We start from the raw sequence: 22,239 nt of genomic DNA on the forward strand, positions 1-22,239 counted from the left end.
GTGTATTTCAGAACCGCTTCAGTTTGATCTAGTAGACCCCACTTTAAGAAAACCCAAATGTGGAGAGAATAGTTTTATAAATAGGAAGACTCAGAAATAGGCAAGAATGAATTCTAAGAGCTAATTAGCAATGAATAAGAAAAGAAAATAAAGCCTTTAAAAAATAATCTAAGTCAACGGAAAAAGGTGAACTTACTGCCCACAAGGCAACTCAGCAGGGACCAGAGCCTGTGAGAAGCGGAAGAACACGGCGCGTACACGGCGTAGAGGCGGCTCCGTTCACACTGGTCTTCTCTTTGTTAATACCATTTAGCGAGGTGAACCGAGGAGTCAGTGACCCACTCAGAAGCAGTTCTTCCCAGAAAAACTGAAGAACTTTCCCTGCTACTTAACGAGCCACAAGACACACCTGAGAGCTGGGATCAGTGGAACTTCATTGCCTCCTTGAGGAGAGGAATTCCCCTGCAGCTGTTCATTCTGGATACCCTCGTGCTAAGTTTTACCCAGCAAATTACCCATAAGGGTCTCCTGACTGTGTGACCCCAGGGATCACTTTAGGGGACAGAACCTAAAGGACGACTACAAACAAATGCTTGTGAAGGGTTCTGAGGCTCGTAAATAATAGTACTAGTCACTCAGAATCAAGTCTGACATTTTCCCCATGCTCCATATTTGGAGAGAAGGGGTTAACATTTAAGTGTGCTAAACACTGATCTAAATGGTTCTCATAGTATTACTAATTTATTCCTCACAATAACCCTACAAAATAGGAACTACTGTATTATTCCCCACATTTTATAGGTGAGGAATTGTACACATGGCAAGTTTAGGAACTTGCCCAAGATGACCCAGCTAACAGGAGGCAGAGGTGGGGTCCCCAGGGTGCACTGCCAACACCATCACACTCCTTCTTTCACGCGTGCACAGCATTTTCTTTTCAGAGCTATACATGTATGTATGTGCATATGTGCTAACAACTTACATGTCCAAATACAAGGCATTATCAATTTTATTGGATAAATTCAATGATATTTTTGAGCCATCATGTTACAGAAATGTATCTCTGAACACAGGTGATACACACATACACACATACAGAAAATGCTTACAAACTTTCTCTAAGCTATAGCCTGTTTTTACGAAAACATATACATATATATGAATAGAAAATTATCTGGACTGTTATATACCAAGGCCTTAGTCTAAGGATAACTTGAAAGTGGGCACTATAGTTGTCTTTAAGTTTGTCTCTATTTTCTCTAATGAATCTGTATTGCTTTTGTATTTTAACTGAATTATTTTTGCATAACCATTTATTCTACAAATATTTATGTGCTAGGCATTGTTATAGATACTTGGGATACATTCATTAACAATACAAAGATCCCTATCTCTTTGGTGCTTACATGTGAAGAGAAACATAACAGTAGAAATTCTTGCTTCCCTCTTACCCAACAACCACTTTTATCACTTTCTTGTGTATCTTTCCAGAGTTTTTGCAGGTAAACAAGGACAAATGCAAATATGTATTATTTATACCCATACACTAATCACATACTACACATATTATTCCGTGCCTTTCTTTTACACATAAATATCTTGGAGAACCTTCTGTTGGTACACTTACTTTTTCAATAGCTGCACACTGTCCATTGTTTCAGTGTATCATATTTACTTCAATAAGTCTCTATTGATGGATACTTGAGTTGTTTTAACAACTATTTGTTATTATTAAAAAATACTGCCAAAATAAACTTGTACATTGTCATTTTGCACAAATGCAGATATGACTATTGTATTTGGAATTTGGGTAATAGTACCACATTGTTCTTCATAGGAGTTGTACCAATTTATACCCCCACAAGCAAAGTTTGAGAGTGTCTGTTTCCACATAACCAAATATAACCACAAAAAGATTTTTCTAATCTGATAGGTGAAGAATGGCATCTCAGTGAAGTTTTAAATTTCATTTTTATTGGAGTGGAACTAAGCATTTTAAAACATATTTAAGGGCTATTTGATACCCTTTTCTGTAACTTTAAAAATTCTGAAGTTTGTGAATACATCATCTTTGGGCAAACTGGTTACTACCATCAAGGTGTCACAAGCCGCTATGGGCCTGGCTTGAATGCAATTAGGTATTCTTTTTCCTCTTTTGAGAAAATGTCAGGAAAGTGAATAGCCAGGATTAGACTCTAAGGATAACAACTGTGTCTTATTAGCTCCACTAAGCCTAGCACAGAGCCGGCTCCACCTTAGGTGTCCAATAAAATGCTTTAAAAAAAAGGCACATAAAAGATGTTTTCTTTGGAAGTTTACAGCGCAACAGCACCATCAAGGGGAGCTTAAGCTAAAGCACCCCCTCCCCCATCAAATTTCCTCCAGCCTGATCTCTAAGCCACAGCAAACACATAATCAAGTTCCAGACAGTGTGGCTGCTGTGTAAATGCCACTTCCAAACAATCTCCGAGCTCCACCTTTCACATTTAATGCTGCCCCTCAACCGCTCTTGTACAGAACTTCTGGGGCTGCCACTATCAGCGACCAGTTGGCCAGTTACGCTGCTACAGGATAACACAGACATTTTCTCAGCCCAAAGACAAGGCCAACATCAACCAATGAGTGACCAGCAACACAAGGACGCACAGGACAGGACTCTGCCCATCTACTGTAAGTAAAGACACCATTACTGGAAAGTGGGCATTTCCTTCTGAACGAAAGAAACTGAATACAGGCAGAAGTCAGGGGAGAGACGTTGAGGTCACATGTAAATTAAACAAAGGAAAGAAAAATACAAAGAGAGCATTTGAATGAATTCAGCTGAATTTTCTATTTTGAATGGAAATCTAGATATTTATCTTAAGCCTAGAAGTTTAGAATGAAAGTAGCTGTTCATCTTCCTGCTACAATGGGTAATAATTTATGACACTTATTTTAATAGTCTTTTGACCATCTTGTGGCAAGTAGCATCCAAAGATGGTCACAAATGAACAAAGCCTCACAGCATTGATGCCTTTTTGTGTTCCTTTCCTCTTGAATCTGGGCTGGTCCTGTGACCTGCTTTTACCCAATAAATGTGGTGAAAGCGATCTTCTAGGATAGCTGAGCTAGGTCATAAAAAGCCTTACAGTTTCTGCCTCACTTGAATGTTCCCTCTTGGGAGCATCCTTCTTGGGGATTTGTGACAAGATCAAGCCTCATGGGCAGGTCACATGGAAAAAAATGAGGTGCTCCAGTCAACATGTCAACAGACCTCCCAGCTGACGGCTGGTATCAACTGCCAGCCATGAGACTGGGTCAGACTGGACATCCAACCCAGCTGCTGTCTGACTACAAGCTTGTGAAAGACCTCATGTGAGTATCACTCAGCCACGCTATCAATCCACAGCACCGTGAGAGAGAACTGTAAATTGTTGTTTTAAGCCACTCAGTTTTGGGGTGGTTTGTTACGCAGCAACAGACAACCAGAACAAATTTGTTTTATAGTCACACCCAGGCAAGATGAGCAATAAACTTATAAGATAATTTAGTCCACAACATTCTCATCTTACAACTTTTAAAGATAAGGACCACGAGCTCTTACAGGGAGTAAATATGATTTACATATTCTGTATATCCCCTTTCTCTTTCAACCCCTGATTACTATGTTCTCAATAAATATTTATTAAATGGAAGCATGAATAATACAAACATAGCTAACTATTGATTATATTGATGGAAGGAAGTAAGGGTATAAGTAATTCAGAAATAGTAGATATTTAAAAGTATGTACAGTGAACTCTGTAATACAGACCTACTTACATTCACTCTCTCTTAGAACAGTAGTCCTTAAACTTATCGTAGGGCCCCTTTAGAATCTTAAAAAAAAATTACTGGGGACCCCAAAGAACTTTTTAATATGTAGATTATACCTATTAACTACAATAGACATAAAACTGAGAAAAATCTAAAATACTTATTAATTCACTTAAACGTAATAATGAACACATTACATGTGAACATTACATAAATAACACTTAATGAAAAACAACTCCTTTCCAAAACAAAACAAAAAAATGTCTGAAGAGTAGCATTATTTTCTATTTCTACAAATCTTTTTACACTCTAGCTTACAGAAAACAGATCCTCATTCCTGCTTCTTAAGTCAATCTTGTTTTAGAAGCATCTGAAGAAAATGCAGCCTCATAACATATGTACTTGGAAAAGGGAAGAGCATTTTAATGCCCTTTATGGTATTCTTCTTGATATTATGATAAAACTCAAGTGGTAGTTTCTTAAAGATAAGTTAAAATGTAGAATTAGAAACCGTAATAAAAACCTTTCTGAGTCTGTTGCATTAAGACCCATTAGTCTAATTTGTACTTTCAATGAATCTTTTCACTCATGCCGAATATAGTAACTTCATGCTTTGGTCATTTGAAAGCAATTGTTTACTGAGTTATACAGAGCTTCCAAATACTGATACATTTCATCATGAACTATCCAAAAAATGCCACACATTAAAATCTTCATCTATCTCATCACAAAAGTCAGTAATTATTGGGAAGCTATGAAAGTCATGGTGCCAATACAAGTTTTTTTAAATTCTAATTTTTGCTTTAAGTTCCAATTTTATCACTGACAACCAACACCAGCAGTTGTTTTCTTTGAGGTGACAGGCTCACTTTATTTTCACGAAAATGTCTGCCAAGTCTAAATTACCACAGGTTGTCACTCATTCCTTCATCTAAAAACGGTACCCATCGAAAAAAGTGCAGCTCACAACTCAATCATACACATGCTTTGTCTCAAGACAATCACTGTAGTTTAACACGCAGTGTGTTTTATGTGAACTTCCAGGTTTACCACACAAAATATTAGGGACACTTATTAAAGGTCAAGATTTACTACAATGAGTCATGTTTACTGTTTCATCAAGAACTTTCTAAATGAAAGTTTTTTTTTTCACTGCACGTGTACAGTTGTCAAAATACAGTGACTGCTAGCTAGTACAGTTTGGTGCTACTGCCTTGATTTATACTACCAGCAGTTTTACCCCAACTTGGCTTTTATAACACCGTCAGCACAGTGAAAATGGCATATGATGTCTTCTTGTAAAAACAGCTTAAGCCCAATGGAAACTCCGTGGTGTGCGGACCACATTTACAGAAACTCTGCATTGGTGTGATCCAAGAGAGAGGGCTGGGAAACTCCATACAGTGGACATTCCACTCATTCATAACCGAGAATTCTGTGGTTAAAGTGGTGTCAACCACTTTATCTTTTTCACTATCTGTTTATCTTTTTCACTATTTAGTATCCATGTCAGGTCTGCCATAAAGAGAAGAACACTTCTAGGCTAATGTCACAACTAGATTCCAATCTCAGCTCCTCGATACTGTGAGCAATCTGACCCTGAATAAGTTTCGTAGTCTCTCTGTGCCTCAGTTTCCTCATCTAAGAAAAGAAAACCTATGTATCTCATATAAGGCTATAATCACAATTAAATAAGACAGCCTCCTTATAACAAAGACTAACATTGTGTGTGACACAGAGTAAGTCCTGAACTGACTGGATTCTGAATGACTAAGAACCCAAAGTATGGCTAATGCCCACATTTTGGATGATTGTAGTAACACCGATTTTATTATCTCTCTACAACTCGTGGAGGGACCAAGTCATAACAGATGCTCATAAAAACTTATCCATTTACATAATGCAATTTTGATAGACGAAATGAATTCAGAAATTGCTTTAAAATAATCCACAGTCGGGAGGAAAAGGTGAAGATATAAATGAAGTCAAGTTGGTCATGAATTGATATATTTGTTGAAGTTACACGATGGGAACCTAGCGGTTCATTATAGTATTCTCTTTAAATATGTTTTGAGTTTTACAAATTAAAAAGAAAAAAAACGATCACTCATTTGAAAAGCTTCTAAGTGATATGTAAAAGTTTATCTACCGACTCCAGTTAATTTAACAATGTACAAATTCATAGGTTCAGGAGGTCGCTTTCTGTAGTAGCTTTCCCACAACACATACCACACGCTTTCTTCACCCCTTTCAATCCCACTCCAACTGAAAACTACTCATCTAATGTGCCTCTTTAGTCAAACTGAATTTTAAAGTAATTTGAGTATTCCAATCAGCTGACAACTATAATATAAACTGAACAGTTTTCTGAGTAACAAATTAAAATTGGACTAAGGTCAGCGTGGCACATAGCTTTTGTAGTAGTTTTTATTTTAATAAATATTTTTTTATCACCTTCCTGTGAGAGTCCAGTTAGATGAAGTAAGTTTTGTGAGTTTTTCTGCAAGTAGCTGAAAGGGAATTCTATACAACTGAAATCTTACCTAAGCCTTCTAAAGAAAGTTTAGGGAAGGACTGAGAGCCAGACCGATAGAGAAAAGAGCTGTCTCCCTTATCATCCCTAATGAGCAGGGCAACTGCTCATATTTTAAGATACAATGCATGTATCATCTCACTGGTGAAGGCTTCAGTGACATTCAGGTAAGCTGTCTGCGTTCTCCCTTGTCATACTCTTTTTAGCACACTACAAACGGTGTTCAATGGATATTCAATGGATAGCAGTCCACTGACTGCTAGATTAAAAGCTCTCTGAAGGCAGGGCATGAGAATACCATGTGACTCTCCAATGACTGCCAATGTTTGACACATGGCAAACATATAGAAAATACTTGATAAATGATGAAATGACCCCTAAATACCTACCCTTGTTTTTTTGTTTTTTGTTTTTAAATCACAATCATGTTATAAAATACTCTGTGAAGAAACTCCAGTTACTGGCATTTCTCAGGTCTATTTAGAATCCCAGTGATTTACTTAAGACTGGGCAAATCTAAATGGGAAATTTGGAATGACGTAAAGGTCTTTATCTTATGTACTAAGGTACCATTCTTACGTCCACATCATGTAGGAAATAATGACAGAGTTGTGTACATTTCTGAATCCAAGATTAATGGGTTCATGAAAGTTTATTCATAATATCAGTGTTCTCATGCTTCAATGTGATCGTCATGTCTGACTAAGGAAGGTCAGAAAACAGGTGCATTTTAGGTGGAAAAACAGCACCAACAGGAATGTCACCTCAGGTTCCTATAGTTTTTCTCACCCCCTGGGTCTCAAACCCAGAAGGCCGCTCAGGGGCTCCTATGAAGGGGTATATTTTGTCATCAGTGAATCTCTCTCCTAAGCATTCAGAAAGATACGGACGACATGCCATCCTTGGGAGAACCGAAAATCTTTACGCATCTCATTCTCCATAGGACTTGACTCTCTCACATACTTGGAAACGTTGAAAACAACTCACCTACGGCATGGTGCAAAATGAAAATGTCTTGTACACAAATTATTTGCATGCTTTGAGTTTAAAACTTTACAAGAGGCACTTGACAATGGAAGGTTGAGCAGTGCTATGGATGAAGGACAGATGAAGGTTTAAATCCCAGCATTGTCACTGTCCAGCAAGATGACCTTAGATAAATTACTTCTGTGAGATTTAGTTTCTTTGCTATAGAATGGAAATAATACCCATATCATCAGATAACACGAATAACACTGTATAGGGTCCAATAGGTTGCATATGACAGATACGAGCTGTGCAGAAAAAAAAAAAGCAGTCTGCATGGCATGCTATTTCCTCCTCACCTATAGCCAGATTTTAACTATTTTAATCCAATTAGAGTGTCAGAACTTCATCATTCCTTCAAATACCTACTAAGCCACCATGAATAAGACATGGTGTTGTCTGTCCTCTAACAAAGACTTCTGTCCTTTGATCATTACTAGGTGATTGCTACTCTAAAGACTGTATTCCATCTAAGTGCTTTAGAAACAGTAAGTCATTTATGCCTCACAGCAAACCTAAGAAGATATTCCCATTTTGTAAATGAGGAAACTGAGGCATATAAAAATAAATGTTAAATGTTCAGAACATTCATTAATATTCGTGATAGGGGAGTATTATTTACCTACCTTTTCAGCAGCTACCTCTTCCCCATTACCCTTTTCTCTTTCCTCAGGAAGCGTCCTCTCTTCCCTTGTTTGTCCCCATCCCTGGTACATCTGATTCTGCATGGCTTCACATTGGACATGTAATCATTTAAAATCTCTTTACTTTTCTGTTTACTCCCAGTTCCTCTGTGACAACCCTTGTTTCTTTGTCTTGGTAAAGGTGCTTTTTACAAAGACCATGAAGCATGTACAATTCATCAGGGAGGAAACTCCTTTACCAAGTCACACCATTTCTCTTCTCTGGCCTTAGCATTTTATAACATATCAGGTGTCACAATTATGTTAAAAGGGGCAAGGCATGAGTGCACCCCTTTTCTCTCTTTTGTTCTGGAAAGAACTCCAAGGAGCTGGGAGACTCAATTTCTATGTCTGCTTCTGCAATAGCATTCACTTGGACTGGTCACATAATAACTCTAGGTTTCAGTATTTCCACACGTAAAATGTGCAGACTTGTCTTAGATGTTCTTTAAAGGTCCTTTCAAACCTATAATTTTGATTTGTGTTTAAGACAAAAATATTCTGGTTCTGTCAAAGCCACTCAGAAGAAAGGCTTTAAGGATTGTGTTAATGACACTGACACCTGAGCAGGAGATTCATTGTGACACATGGACAAAGCAGAGACTAGTGAGGCCATTCAATCCTCTACTTCTTCCCAGATATATAAATCCAATGCATTAGCAAGTGAGATATAAAGCCGAGAGCAGTATCAACTAGCTACCTTAATGACACAGTGACAGGTTTTTCCAAGTGGCAAGAGAAACGCATAACTAGGTAAACACAATTCCCCAGGGGTCTCTCGTGTTGCTTGGAAGCAGAGGCATTCACAGTTTTGTGCTCTACACTGTATTTTCATGGATGTTTGCAGAGTGAACAGATGGGGAAGGCAGAGGTAGTGTGTCCCTCTAGAGCAGAGAGCAGTTTGCTATCAAATAGATTTAAGATGTCGCAATGCAAAACAAAGGCTCGGCTGGTTTGCTTAAAGCCCATGATACATGATTGGGGTTTCTTTCCTAAGCTCAGGGTTCCTCTCCTATAATGCAACCCACTGCATATGCAGATCAATTGGCCCTCATCACGTTGCCGTATGGGAATGGGGAACCACACAAGAAAACGATGATACTCTGGCCCTTACTACTGCTGTGAGGAATAAACTGTCCTTTGTCTCCGACCCAGAAATCTTGAGTCTTTACCAGGATCCACAAAACTATTGCAAACTAAGTTAGCTTGAAGCAGAGCAACACCGCAGATCCTTCACAGCAGTCCACAGCAATGGGGCTTCACAATGCACAGCTATCTCTGTAGAGTTAGAAATAGTCTACTGGAAACATAAATGTTCGACTGGGAGCTGTCTAAATGTTCTCAATGTAATTTCTTAAGAAAGGTCTAAACTAAAAAGCAAGCCATGTCAGATTTTTTTTTTCCAGAAAATTTTAGCTACCTTCAAAGTACCACTGGCTGTAGGAAGTGCAGGAAGCCAGATTTTTAAGGCAAAACATTCCTCCTTCCTTTCTTGGCTCCTGCTATGCCTAGATCAAACAAGGATCAGCAAAGACCAAAGGGAGACTGGAACTTCTTTACTGCCTAGGCATTCAACAAGAACAAGTTAATTCTCTTTTAAAAAATAAATCATGCAAGTTTAATAGAAGTACTTACACTGCAAAGCCAGTTTAAAAGTACTGACACTGCAAAACCATTGCTCACACCTCCTACCAATCTAAAATAAAACATGTGATTATTAAAAACACTTGATTTATATTCAATGACCTGTCTTCATTTAGAGAAATGTTTGGGAAATATAGGCAAACTGATGATCCTTTGGCAGGGACTCAGAATCTACGTAGGAATAGTAATAGAGAAATTTTTTTTTTTGATAGAGACGTTATCCAGACTTATTTTTAGATTACAATTATTTCAAAAATGTTATAATACTATAACAGAGAAAATATAGCTACAAAAGACTTTATAAGCCATTATGAGTATTTATTCTTGCAACACTCACATGAAGCAGGTATCATAAATCACTTTAGAGATGGAAAACAGAAATTAAATAACTTACCAAGATTTTGGAAACAGAACTATTTATTTATTATAACCCTTAATATCAGATAATCCCTTTCCTAAAGAAACAATTTCCTGACTACAATATTAGATAATAATATAAGGTTCAAATTAAAGTTTTAAAAAGTAAAAGCAACATGATTATAACTAACAATTTCTAGATACAATGAATTACATTAGTCCCAAATTCAAATGTAAAAAATCTCAAAGAGGACTACACAGTGGTAGGCATATAGCAAAAGCTCAGTAAGTATTCAATGAATTAAAAAAACACACACACACACAAAACCCATAAAACTAACGTCCAGCATTAGATGTAAGACAAATAGTTTCAGGCTAAAAGATACACAGTTTGTCCTCCTTTCTGTGTTCATTTTCCAGGAAAATGTCCATACACTATGTACTGCAATTCCTGAACACATCCATACGTTTGTCAACTAGCCAGTATGAGAGGCGAAAAAAGACCTTTCAGACTTTGCTACTATAACTTTAGGTACTTGGCTGTATTGGAAGGAAGTTGAAATGAGGGGTGGGGGACAATCAAAAAGGACTTGTCTATCCTAGATTGCAGAGAACCATCTGTTTCAGAAAATCCTCAGGAATTAGGATCCATGGACCCATGGCGGATGAATTACTCTCATAAATAATGTTCTGCCAGTCTTGCTATGACAGTGCAGTGGAATGAACATGGGCAAGCTTGGGATAGCCACCTACCGGCTGTGTAACACCAGCTCTCTACTGTATAAACCTCCAGACTTTTGCCAGTTTTAAATGTAACAAAAAAGAAGTTGCTAGGTATGAATTTATCATTAAATGAACCATATTTTTAACATAAGAAAGTATTCCTCAAATATCACAGCCAAGAGAAATAACCAGGTATGTTACTATATTATATATTTGAATATTTCAGGTTGTGTAATATAAACTTATCCCAACAACAAACAGGCTATTTTGCTTCTTAATATTCTCTTGTATGTTTTCAGTTCAGTACATCATTTGGTTCAGGAAAATACTCAATCCATGAAACTTACTTCAGTGGGACAGAAGTAAGGCAGCCTAAGGTGGTAGGCTAATACTACTGGAAAGTATTATTAAAAACAAATTGTCTTTCTTTCTTTGATTCCATGGGCTAATATCTAAAAGATATTAGTCTAAAAAATTTTATTCTCAAGAAGTTTGAAAAAATCAGAACGTTTTCAATAATGTCTTCATTATTATCAACTTCACTAGCTCAGAGAAGCAGCAGGTACCTGCAAAATGTGGCCAGAGACGAATCAACTTCTGTGAAGTCTCAGAATGGTGGGTGCCAGAACTAAGCTTAAAATCCCAGATGCCAGTCAATCTTCTAAGAATAAGTCACTAGGTATTTATTAAAAGTCTACTGTGTGCCTACTGGGAGCTACTCTTTGTAAAGGAATGCAAAGAAATGTAAGACAAGTCTTTTACCTCCAATAATTACTCCTTTGCTTAAACAACAAGACTTGCAACTTCAGGCCAGGCCAGTGTGTCACAAGGTCAAGACTCTGAAGTTCTCTCTGTCCCACACCCACCTGAGCGAAACCAGGCCACCACAGCCATACTGTCTAACACGTGACTTTCTCCTTTCCTGGCCTTTCCTCCCTGCTCCTGCCCTAGGGACGAGCCCTGGGCCAGAATTGACAGAGACCCAGGGGATGCTACAAAGAGATGAACAGGGCCAGTTGGGTTGTTTCTCTTTTTAAAGTGAATACGGAAATATGATGCAACTGTGCTAGAGCAGCTGGGTCTAAAGTAAAAAGGCCTAGGAGCTAGCTGTGGGGGTGGCGGGGGGGGACCAGGGGCCCGACCACTGCAGGTTCAAGATAGAACAGGACAGAGAGGTGGGAAGCTGATGAGAAAAGCCCCACGGAAAGAGGTGATACCAGGAACTGTCTCGACTTTCCTCTAGTTCTAGACCACACTTATCCAGACGGGAGTGTAGCTGTGAGCAGCGGGTATGTGCCAAGGAGGAATGAAAGACTAAGAGCACAGGGAGGGCAGGGCCCACCCAGAGCATGTCCCTCAGCCTTCGCACTACGGGCATGTTGGGCTGGATGATTCTTTGTTGTCCTGTGCATTATAGGCCACTTAGTAATGTCCCTGGCCTCTACCCACTAGATATCAGTAGCAACCTCCTCCCTTGTGGCAGCACAACAAAAAAGCAAAAACCCTTCCTCTAGACATTGCTGAACGTCCCCTGGGGAATCACCCACAGTGGAGAGCCACTGCTCCAAGGAGGCTGAATTTTAACCTGCTAGCAAAGGGAAGCTGTTTAATGATTTTAAGCATAGGGAGCAACATGATCAGATATACGCGTGCTTTTCAAAAGGATGCAGCAATGTACAGGTTGACAGTGGAGGGGCAAACAGGGAGGCACAGAGGCCAGGCAGACCAATGACACAGTTCTGGTGACCATCGTGAACACAGCCATAGTAGAGACAGAAAAGAGGGTCTGAATGCAAGTTACAATGGTGTGTTAGACAGGATTCCTGTGCCCAATAGGATATAGCATTTGAGGGGACGGGAGAAATGGTAAGAATTACTTGTAGGTTTCTGGCTTGGCAATTGAGATGGCTGTCGGGAGAACCATTACCTAGTACGGGGAATACAAAAGGAAGAATAGGTTTAAAAATGAGTACAGTCTTAAAAAGAATAAAAGTTTGAGGTAAGTGTAGGATACCCAGGCAGTGAGGTTAGGAGTTAGGGTTCAGCTAGTCAATGCTTATACAGTCCACAGTATGTGCCAGGCTCTTTACAAGTATTAACTCTCTTAATATTCACCTTACCCATTGAGATAAGACAGCAACTACTGTCGCCCTACCTCACGGATGGGGAAACTGCTACATAAAGAAGTTAAGTAACTTCTCTAAGGATCCACAGCTAGTAAGTTTGGGAGCTGGCACTGCAAACTCAGTGTCTGTGATCTTAGCCACTACACCGTACTGCCTGTCTCTAGAAAAAAGAGAAAGATCAGGAACATCAATGTAGATTTGGATGGTTTCCCACATACAAGTGCATAGTAGGGGACGTCACGGGCATACATGTGAACTCCTAGGGAAGATGAGCAGAGAAGAAGAAAACACTCTAGGATGACCTACTGCAGAAAGTATCTGTTAAGCCCAAGGTGAAGAAGGAGCCAGAGGAAGGAGCTAGAGCGGGGGACGACACAAGAGGCAAGAGGGGGAATCTTAAGGGCAGGCAGTAATGATCTCTTTGCAACCTGCACAGTCTCTTGCATGGAATGTACTTTTAATAAATATTTTTAATTGAATTAATGACCCTATAATCCCAAATAATATCACATATCCATGCTTCTAGCCTATTCAAAGTTTTTATAGCTGAGCAAAACCCAGATCATGTGTGTGACTTTTCTAAAATACTAGAATACCAAGAGCCCATGGAAGACACATTGTCACTAGATATGAAATAGCTTAGACACCCTATGAAATCATTCCTTACATTTATGTCCAGCTAAGAAGGTTTTCAAAAGCTTTATTCACATCCTACTTACACAGCAATGAAACATGTTACTCTGTTTTGCATTTTGCTGGAGATCACATGACATATTGGCTCTTCAAAGTTTTGCAACTGACGGATGCAAAATTGTATAGTCTCTTCCCGAAAAGTGGATTTAGAAAATGTGTATATGAAAGCTGATTACTTCTCACTTGAAGGAATTACTAGAGCATCTGGTGACTCTTGAGTTGCACCGCTATAACAAATCTTCTGTGTTTGTTACACATTCCTTACCATACTTCACAATTCTATATCCTAAACACAAACATTTAGCAGAAAATGAGTTTCCTCAAGATACAAAAAAGCTGGGCCCCATTTCTAATTTGAGACAAGTGCATTCTAAGGGAATAAATCTTGAGTTCTAGGCCCAAATTCGAAATGCTTTCCAAACTTTAATGTGTGTAGAAAGCATTTGGGGATCTCGTTAAAATGAAGCTTCTGATTCAGTGGGTCTGAAGCTGGGCCGACAGTGTGCATTTCTAACAAGCACCCTCCTGGATGACATACTGGCTGCTCCACTATGGCCCTGGACCAGAAGCTTTCGCCTCATTTGGGAACTTGTTAGAACTGCACGCCCCTCAGTATGACAAACAGAGCACACTAACATCATCTGCTGAAATTGATGACTCGAGAGACTTACATGGAATTGCTTCCTTTAAAATCCATTTACGACTCACTCATTCACATCTTCTTTTTTGTTATTATTGAAGATCAAATCGTCTTTCCTCTCTATTGCTTTCATTATCCTAAACTGTGGCTCTGGTAATGAAGCCCCTCCACAAGAAGGCCCCACCAGGTTCTTTAAGGTTTGTCTCCTGTAATCCCTGTACACGCAAGTCCACAACACGCCAACTGAGTGAAGCTGGTTGTTTTTTAAATATAAACCATGCTCTCTCAACACAGCCCCTCTTGTTTTGTTTTGGCTAACGCTTTCCCCTATCAGGCCAGTCTCCAGTGCTCTCTCTCTACTCACCTTGCCTAAATTTCTCAATGAGATGTGATCTCACTATTCTCTGAACCAACCACTCACCCTCACCATTGCAGCTTTCCTTTTATTCCAACATTTACTGCATTCTGCTGCATATAATATATGTTGGTCCTTGTCTTATCTTGGCTACTGAGGGCAGGAATTTTTATAACTAATTTTGACATTCCCTGCTTAACACAGTTCCTCACATAATGCAAAATAAAACTCCATTAAAATTAAGTAAAGCACTACTCTTTACTGATGATAAGCCTGATCTAAATATCCCCTAATCACAACTCTAAATTATGTTTCTTTTTTCTCCAAATATGATTATTTTCTATTTTAGTCATCACATAATAGAAAGCTTGGCACAGTACTTTATTCGCATTTTTTTCTAACTCTTACATCTAGAAAAGCATGGTGACAAAGTTTCTAATTTTTAGAAACTAAAGGCTCTTCAGAACACCTGGAAGAATCTGGGATATGAGGAGGCACTACGTTTACTTTAAATTATGAAGTTAGTGTTAGTCCAGAGTCAGTCAACTGGATAATCTCTCAAGTACAAACCGCCAAAATACTCCAATATAATGTATTAAGACCAGAGGTCTGGTCCTAGTACATTTTATTGGATTAGTTTAGTTTAATTTAGCACAAACTATCCTCTGCTACATTCTGAGGATGAATATATGAGGATCATAAGTTAATTCTGAGTGATTGCAAAAAATAAGCCCTGGTCAATTAACATCTCTAACTAATGAACAAAAAGTAAGATTAGAGTTTAAAGTAATATGGAGTTGTGATCACCACCAATGACTACAACACAAAAACTAAAAGTCAAAACTGTATTGCCCAAAAAGCAAGAATTAAAGGAAACAATCTGACTTCGCTGACTTACGTAACAAATGTCCTACTTGAAAGCCACCAGGTACAATACTGAGCATCCTACCTGAAGATCCCAAAGTGCCTACATAAGTTAAAAATCCCTGCAAAAAATAATCATTCATCATTAGTTAATTAGCCTTCTTACGTTTAAGATCATGTCTTTGGCAAAAGGTGAGGAAGACAGAGGGGTTTCTGGTGATATTGTGGCAGAAAAATGGCTTCTCCCCTTAAAATGTCCACGTCCTAATCTTCTGAACCTGTGACTATGTTACCTTACACGGCAAAGGGACTTTCAGTTTTGATTCAGTTAAGGACCTTGATCCTTCAGTTAAGGATCAAGAGATTACGCTGGACTATTTGGGTAGGGCCAGCGCAATCACAAGGATTCTCCAAATGGAAGAGGGAACCAGACGAGGAGGTCAGAGTGATGAGATGTGAGGGGGGCTCAACAATCTACTGTTGCTGATTCTGAAAATGGAGGAAGAAGCCAGGAGCCACGGAATGCAGGCAGCTCCTGGCAACTGGAAGTCAAGGAAACAGATAGATTCTCCTCTAGAGACTCCAGAAAGGAATGCAGCCCTGCTGACATCTTGATTTTAGCCTAGTGAGACCCGTGTAGAATGTCTAACCTACAGAATTGTATAATAAATTTCTGTTGTTTAAGTCATTAATTAGTGGCAACAATAGGAAACTAATATGGTAAACTGCTATAGGAAGAATTCTCTAAAACAGGAAACTCCTCAAAAGGGTAGCGTAATGCTCTATAAAATGCTCAGCAAATGTATTAAGATTTAGTTTGCATTACTAAAAATTATCCCTGCTCCTCTGTAAAAAGCTAACATGCAAGGCTTAAAACTAGATTTATGAAAAGATTGAAAGTAAATACAATTAACTTTGATTGAAAAGTTAGGTTAGAAAAAAAGGAGAACAAGGTGCTTTCAACCCAACAAGAAGGTGATAAAAATTAAATAGGAAAATTGGATATTCCTTGCAGATAACATTTAAAAAGGGCCCACCACAGTATCCTTTTCAATAGTCAGCCAGAAGGCAAAAACCAGGATTTCTTGGGAAGCTCATATTTACCTAATTATCCTCTGGGCAGCATACTGATGGAGAGAACGAAACTGTGCCGACATATTTGCCAAAGCTGCCAAACAATTTGTGTGAAGGTACTTGTCCTGCCAGAAAAGAGCAAGTTGAAAACATTCATCGAGTCTTCTCTACATGTTAAGCGAGGTTAATTAGAAGCAAATGTAAACTCAATTATCATTGATTTTTCAAAGTTCGGGCCCATGATCCCTTTTCTCTAATTCCAAAATCGATAAAGCACTGAAAGTTCAAAGATTTTTTCACCACTCATTTGGAAGCAACATCTGGCACAAAAGAGGATGATGCTATTTATGGTCTTCATTAGCCCTACCCTGGTGAGGACTGAACTATTTCACTGTAGAAATATTAATGTTTAATTACAGTGTGCTGCTCCAGAACCTAACGGTTATCGTATAGTGTAAGCATCTGCACTGTAATTATCTTTCTAAAATCAAAACATTCTCCATTCTAAAACACATCTGGCTCTGAGAGTTTCAGATAAAAGACTGTGGACATGTATGTATGTTAGCCCCACAGAGGGGAATAACTGAAAACAGCTCAGTAAACTGGACCATTTCTCTGAGCTACGAATTCTCTACACTCGTTCTCTATTGCTCAGAACTGATTTGCTCCCAGGTACTACAAATATAATCCAGTCAAAATTTCCCTTTTACTCTTTAAAGTATTCTCTTTCTTCTTTTCTTTCACAACTAAATTCATATTTCCTTGTGTTCATATCTTCTTAGTTTGTTGTTGCTGCTTTTAAAAGGTAAATCAGTTTTATTGGTCTAGCAAAGACTTACAACATCTTATCTAAATGTGCGCCACTGCTTGTTTTCTATTCCATGCAAAATATCTTTAATCACAAATCTATGAAATGTTAAGAAACAGACACTATGTACACTACCTCGGGATCATGTAATGCAACGTCTATATGCTGATCTGTACTTTTCCACTATATTTCATGAGAAGCTACACTCTAAATAAAGAGATTGCTTTAAACTATAGTCTTAACTGTACTAGATGCATAAAGATAGAAAAATAGCTATGGAATACTTACTCTTGTCCGTGTCATGTTATATTGAATGGTTCTTATTACGACCAATATCAGGAGACTCCCCAGTGAAATTTCAGTTAAAACCCGTTCTGAATACCAAGTAATATTTTTTAATATCTGTAATGGGGAAGAAAAGTTTAAGTAAATATGAATGATTTAGGGAAAAAAGGACTGTCTGTGTCTATAATGTCTAGCCATGGCTCTGCTCCGAAGGTAAATTAAACAGCATAGAGAAGTGAATTGTGAGACTTTCAGTTCAAGATAGCCCAACTGTGACTGATGTGTTTACTTGTCCTTCCTTCTTAAATATGAAAGAAAGAAACTAAAAAAAAAAAAAAAACGCATCTGGACAACAGAGGAGGATCTCATTAGTAGACAAAAAGGAGATACATCTGAAAGAGGTATGGCAGATAAGACAAGACTGACAGAAAAACCAGAAAAAACAATCAGCCTTCAGCAGTTTGAAAGTAACAATAAAACAAAGCAATCTCTTGAAAAGGAGAGCTGCCCCACCAACCACAGAAAACCTCTGCGCTTGTGTTCAGGAGCAGCCAAGAACACAAAGTAAAGATCTTCAAGAAGAGGCCCGGCAGTCTGCCTGGCTACTTGGTCGGAGCAGGCAGCTCTGGGGCTCACCTCTGGGGCTTGGGGAGCAAGAACTATTTTCTAACTTAAGTTGTCACAGTTGCACAGATTTGTAACATGGGTATGAGAGGGGTATGAGAGGGGTGAGAGAGAGAGAAATTGGGCAGTGCAGCAGCCAGCTCCGGACTGCCACAATGAAGGGGGTCAAGTACAGAAAAGCCACCAGGCTGGGACTAGAACTCCCCTCAGGTTCTCTACCATTTAGGGCACTCCCACTTCCTTTCTCCATTACCCAGGGAGTCAAGGTGCCTCATTCTTCTCTATCCATGCATGAAAACGAAAAGCCTTCTGGGCTGATTCCTGCCTTGTCCACAAAGACAGGCTCCATGCAGAACACAGAACTCCATCACTCTCAACTGCTGAGGGGGTGGGTGTCTTGAAAGGGAGGTCCCACCTCCTTTCAAAACAAATGAATCTAGACTTTCATTTATAAAAAAGCCGGGAAGCAAGTAGAGGAATTTACTCATCTAAAAGATCTATGTGCTACATGTAATCAAGCCTCTGTTCTAAATACTAACATATATGAAATACAGGATAAAAGTACAGGTTAAATAACACGGTGGTATAATTGGCCAAAGACAAATGTAGGAAATTCTATTAAACAAATAACCCAGTTTCTACAACAAATAAATGGTGCAAAAAGTGGGAGAGGGAGAAACTGTTACAGATTAAAAGGAGTCTTAAGAACAAACTGCAATAAGTGAACTTTGGAAACTGAGTGAAACCAACCAAGTTAAAAAAGACATTTTAAAGATAACTGGAGAAAATGAATTGAGTATTAGTAGGTATTAAAAAATTTCTGTTGATTTTGTTGGATTAATAATGGTATTATGGTTATGTATATTTTAAATTTCATACTTGTTAGTGACATACTGAACTATTTACAAATGGTATTACCTGTATATACATAAACAATGGAATAACACATAAAGAACTAATGATGTAATAACATGGGTATATTTCAACAATACTATGTTGACTGAAAGAAGCCAATATAAAAGAGAACACAATGTAATTCAAGGAGAGGCAAAAGCTAATCTATTGGGAGGAAAGTAAGAGTAGTAGTTCACTCTGGTTGACGTAGGGTACTGACCAGGAGAGGGCATCAGGACTCTTCTGTTAGGCTACAAATGTTCCATAACCTGATCTGGGTGGTAATGACACAGGTAATGATACATATGCAAAAACTCATAAGTTGTATCTTCAAAATTTGTGAAAGTTCTATTTTACACTTTTAAAAAATCATATTGGTTTTTTACTCCTTATCAAAAGAGAGATAAGGGCTATTTTAAAAACTGACTAAACCAGTACAAATATTTTCTCTTTGGTGGTACTTTACTAAATATAAATATCAAGAAATCGGTATGTTTTATCCTCTTTCTACAGTGTCAAGATTCCTTAAATTTTAGTGGAAGTGATGATCACGCTATATAAGGAGTAAAAACAAAGTTGTCATGGAGCATCAGAGAAAAGTAAGATGACACGAAAGCCCTACTGAAGGAGAGAAAATGTTTGTACCCAATTAAGAGTGAAACCACTAGCCCCATCTTCCACTAGGCCTCACAGAGAGGAGACTGGGGACTCTGAGAAAATCATCAGCCCAAAGAAAAGGTCCACAGAGAGTAGGACGCTCAGAGAAAGATGATATAAAGCAAGTTATAGCAAACAAGCTCTACCCACACATAGACTTTCAATCAACTTTTTAGTGCCTTCCTCCTAAATATGCACAGATAAGCAAGGATCACCAGATATTTGACGAAAGCCTCCAATGTGGACTAAAACAGGAGTCAAAGAAGAAAGTGGAACCGAGAAATTTGCCATCTGTTTTAATAGATTTAGAGGAGATTCTTGGTTCTGCTGAAGTATTGGGAGTTGCATTAGTGATTCGTACATGAATAAAAAATGGCAAAGATGTGCTATGGAAAGATGACAACACAAGGAAGGAAATGCAATTATCATGCCCTCCATCTGACCATAGAATAGCAGCTAACATAATCATAGTAACGTAAACGCTGAGTTAACCAAAAACGATAAAAAAGGTGGAAGGTGGAAAGAGTCTATGTGCTGGAAAGGGGGCTGGGAATTCAGAGAGAACACAAGATATGCAGGAAGGAGAGCTAATGATTCATCTTCCATCTTCCATTTAGAATATCTAAATCTGAAAAATCAAGAAATAACAATATAAGCATTTGTACCATCGACAGAGTTGAAAGCTGGAATTAGGAATAGAGGAGACACAAGGTCTGCTATTTTTCATTAAAACCTAGTACTTCTGTATATACTGCCAGTTATAAAAAATGGTCATGGGGATGTAAAGTAAAGCATAGGGAATATAGTCAATAATATTATAATAACTATGTATGGTGCCAGATGAGTTCTAAACTTATTGTGGTGACCACTTCGTAAGGTATATAAACGTCTAATCACTATGCTGTTCACCTGAAACTAACAGAATATTGTAAAAAAAAAAACCCCAACAACCTAGTACTTATACATTAAGTTTTAAACTATGTACATATATTACTTGGACACAAAGAAAATACCAAACAGGAAGATAAAATCAGTTTGGTGATGGAACTTACCGACAGAACTAAAATTTAAAGTGTTACACTCTTTTTTTAAATATAAAACAATTGATTTGTCTTCTTCCCTTTGTTCCCTATTCTTTTACTCATTCTGTATACAAGGAGCAAACCTGCTGGACAATTTCTGCCTCAACTAAAAACCAGAAATGAAATGGAGAAGAAAAACCAACCCAGTGGCAGCAAAAACATGTGCCTCAAATATTAAAGAAACCATTCTGAGAGAGTTCTTAATAGTGGTTAATAGTCATTCAGGAAAAAAATCACCACTTCATAAATCTGAAGCCACCATTTCGAATTTAAGTTCTTGTGCAAACAACTACCAGAAGGAAAAGAAGGAAGAAATGCTAATCTTACTGAGGGACATGTCTATTCTGTAACTGTATAACGCTAATCGAAGCAATAGGAACTTACCACTTCGTGAATGGATCTATTGAAGCCATCATCTTCCGTAAGGATCAACAATATTATAAGGGCCATATACACATGGTGTGAATTTCTTTCTTCAACATGATACAGAATCTCTAGAATGGGTAAAACCTAAGGAATATAAATTTTAATTTACTACTTCTATTACTTTATTATAAGACCAATGTCTTAATCTTTTATACTTTTATTATCTACCTTTTGCTTTAACTTCATAGTTACATTTTTCTCTTTAGAGAAAAACAACACACGAACCAGCCTTGAACTGAAAGTGTTTTCCATATGTATAGCTAAGTTACCAGTAGAGGAAATCATCACCCTCTGTGAAAGTCTGCTGCTACACAAAGGTTGGGTTTTGCAGGGACCATTTCGGCTCCTGGTCAACACTTGACACTGAATAGAGAGGCAGGTCTGCCTCCAGCCTGACACGTATTTACACACAACCAAGTATTCTTAGAAACACTGTAATGTGTCAAATGTTACCTTCTTAATAGCAAAGATTATAGAATAAAAGAACTGTTAATAACAACAACATCAGATCAGCACAGCAAATTTCCTACCCATATTTTCTAATCATAGCCTCAACAAATATTTATTATAGAGAGAAGAAGGACAAAAGGTCAGAGAGAGAAATAAGTTAAGACATTAAAGTAATCTATGCAAGAAAATTGAAAAACAAACAAACGACCCCCCCCATCCACCCTCCCACATAAAAACAAAAACTTTTAACTTTTCACTGGTGTATATCATCATATACAGACAACTGCTTCCTGCATCATCTCGATACCAGCATTTTACCATGGAAGGAACAGGTGATGTCACAGGCTTCCTGCTTATTGCTATCATTTCCCTTAGGACACATCATGCTCAGAATTGTCTCTGTGCTTATACTCAGCCATCATTACACAAGCCTTCTCTTTACAAGTTTTTACTTACATAAGCTGTACATTGTTACACTCAATTTTGCTATTTAAGCCAAT

The 22,239-nt window shown here is 38.1% G+C and overlaps 1 protein-coding gene across 3 annotated transcripts in view; it reads right to left on the bottom strand.

Moving 5' to 3' along the window:
* Window positions 1–22,239, bottom strand: part of DYM (dymeclin) — a 271,365-nt gene that overhangs the window by 137,877 nt on the left and 111,249 nt on the right. For all 3 annotated transcript variants that reach the window (XM_033087487.1, XM_033087488.1, XM_033087489.1), the window contains exons 11-13: window positions 21,248–21,373; window positions 17,610–17,723; window positions 16,544–16,638 (exon numbers count right to left, since the gene is read on the bottom strand). In XM_033087487.1, coding sequence (XP_032943378.1) covers window positions 16,544–16,638; window positions 17,610–17,723; window positions 21,248–21,373 — 335 coding nt within the window. The remainder of the gene's footprint in view (window positions 1–16,543; window positions 16,639–17,609; window positions 17,724–21,247; window positions 21,374–22,239) is intronic.

The sequence above is a fragment of the Rhinolophus ferrumequinum genome, chromosome 19, assembly GCF_004115265.2.
Source record: "Rhinolophus ferrumequinum isolate MPI-CBG mRhiFer1 chromosome 19, mRhiFer1_v1.p, whole genome shotgun sequence".
In the NCBI taxonomy this organism is placed as follows: Eukaryota; Metazoa; Chordata; class Mammalia; order Chiroptera; family Rhinolophidae; genus Rhinolophus; species Rhinolophus ferrumequinum.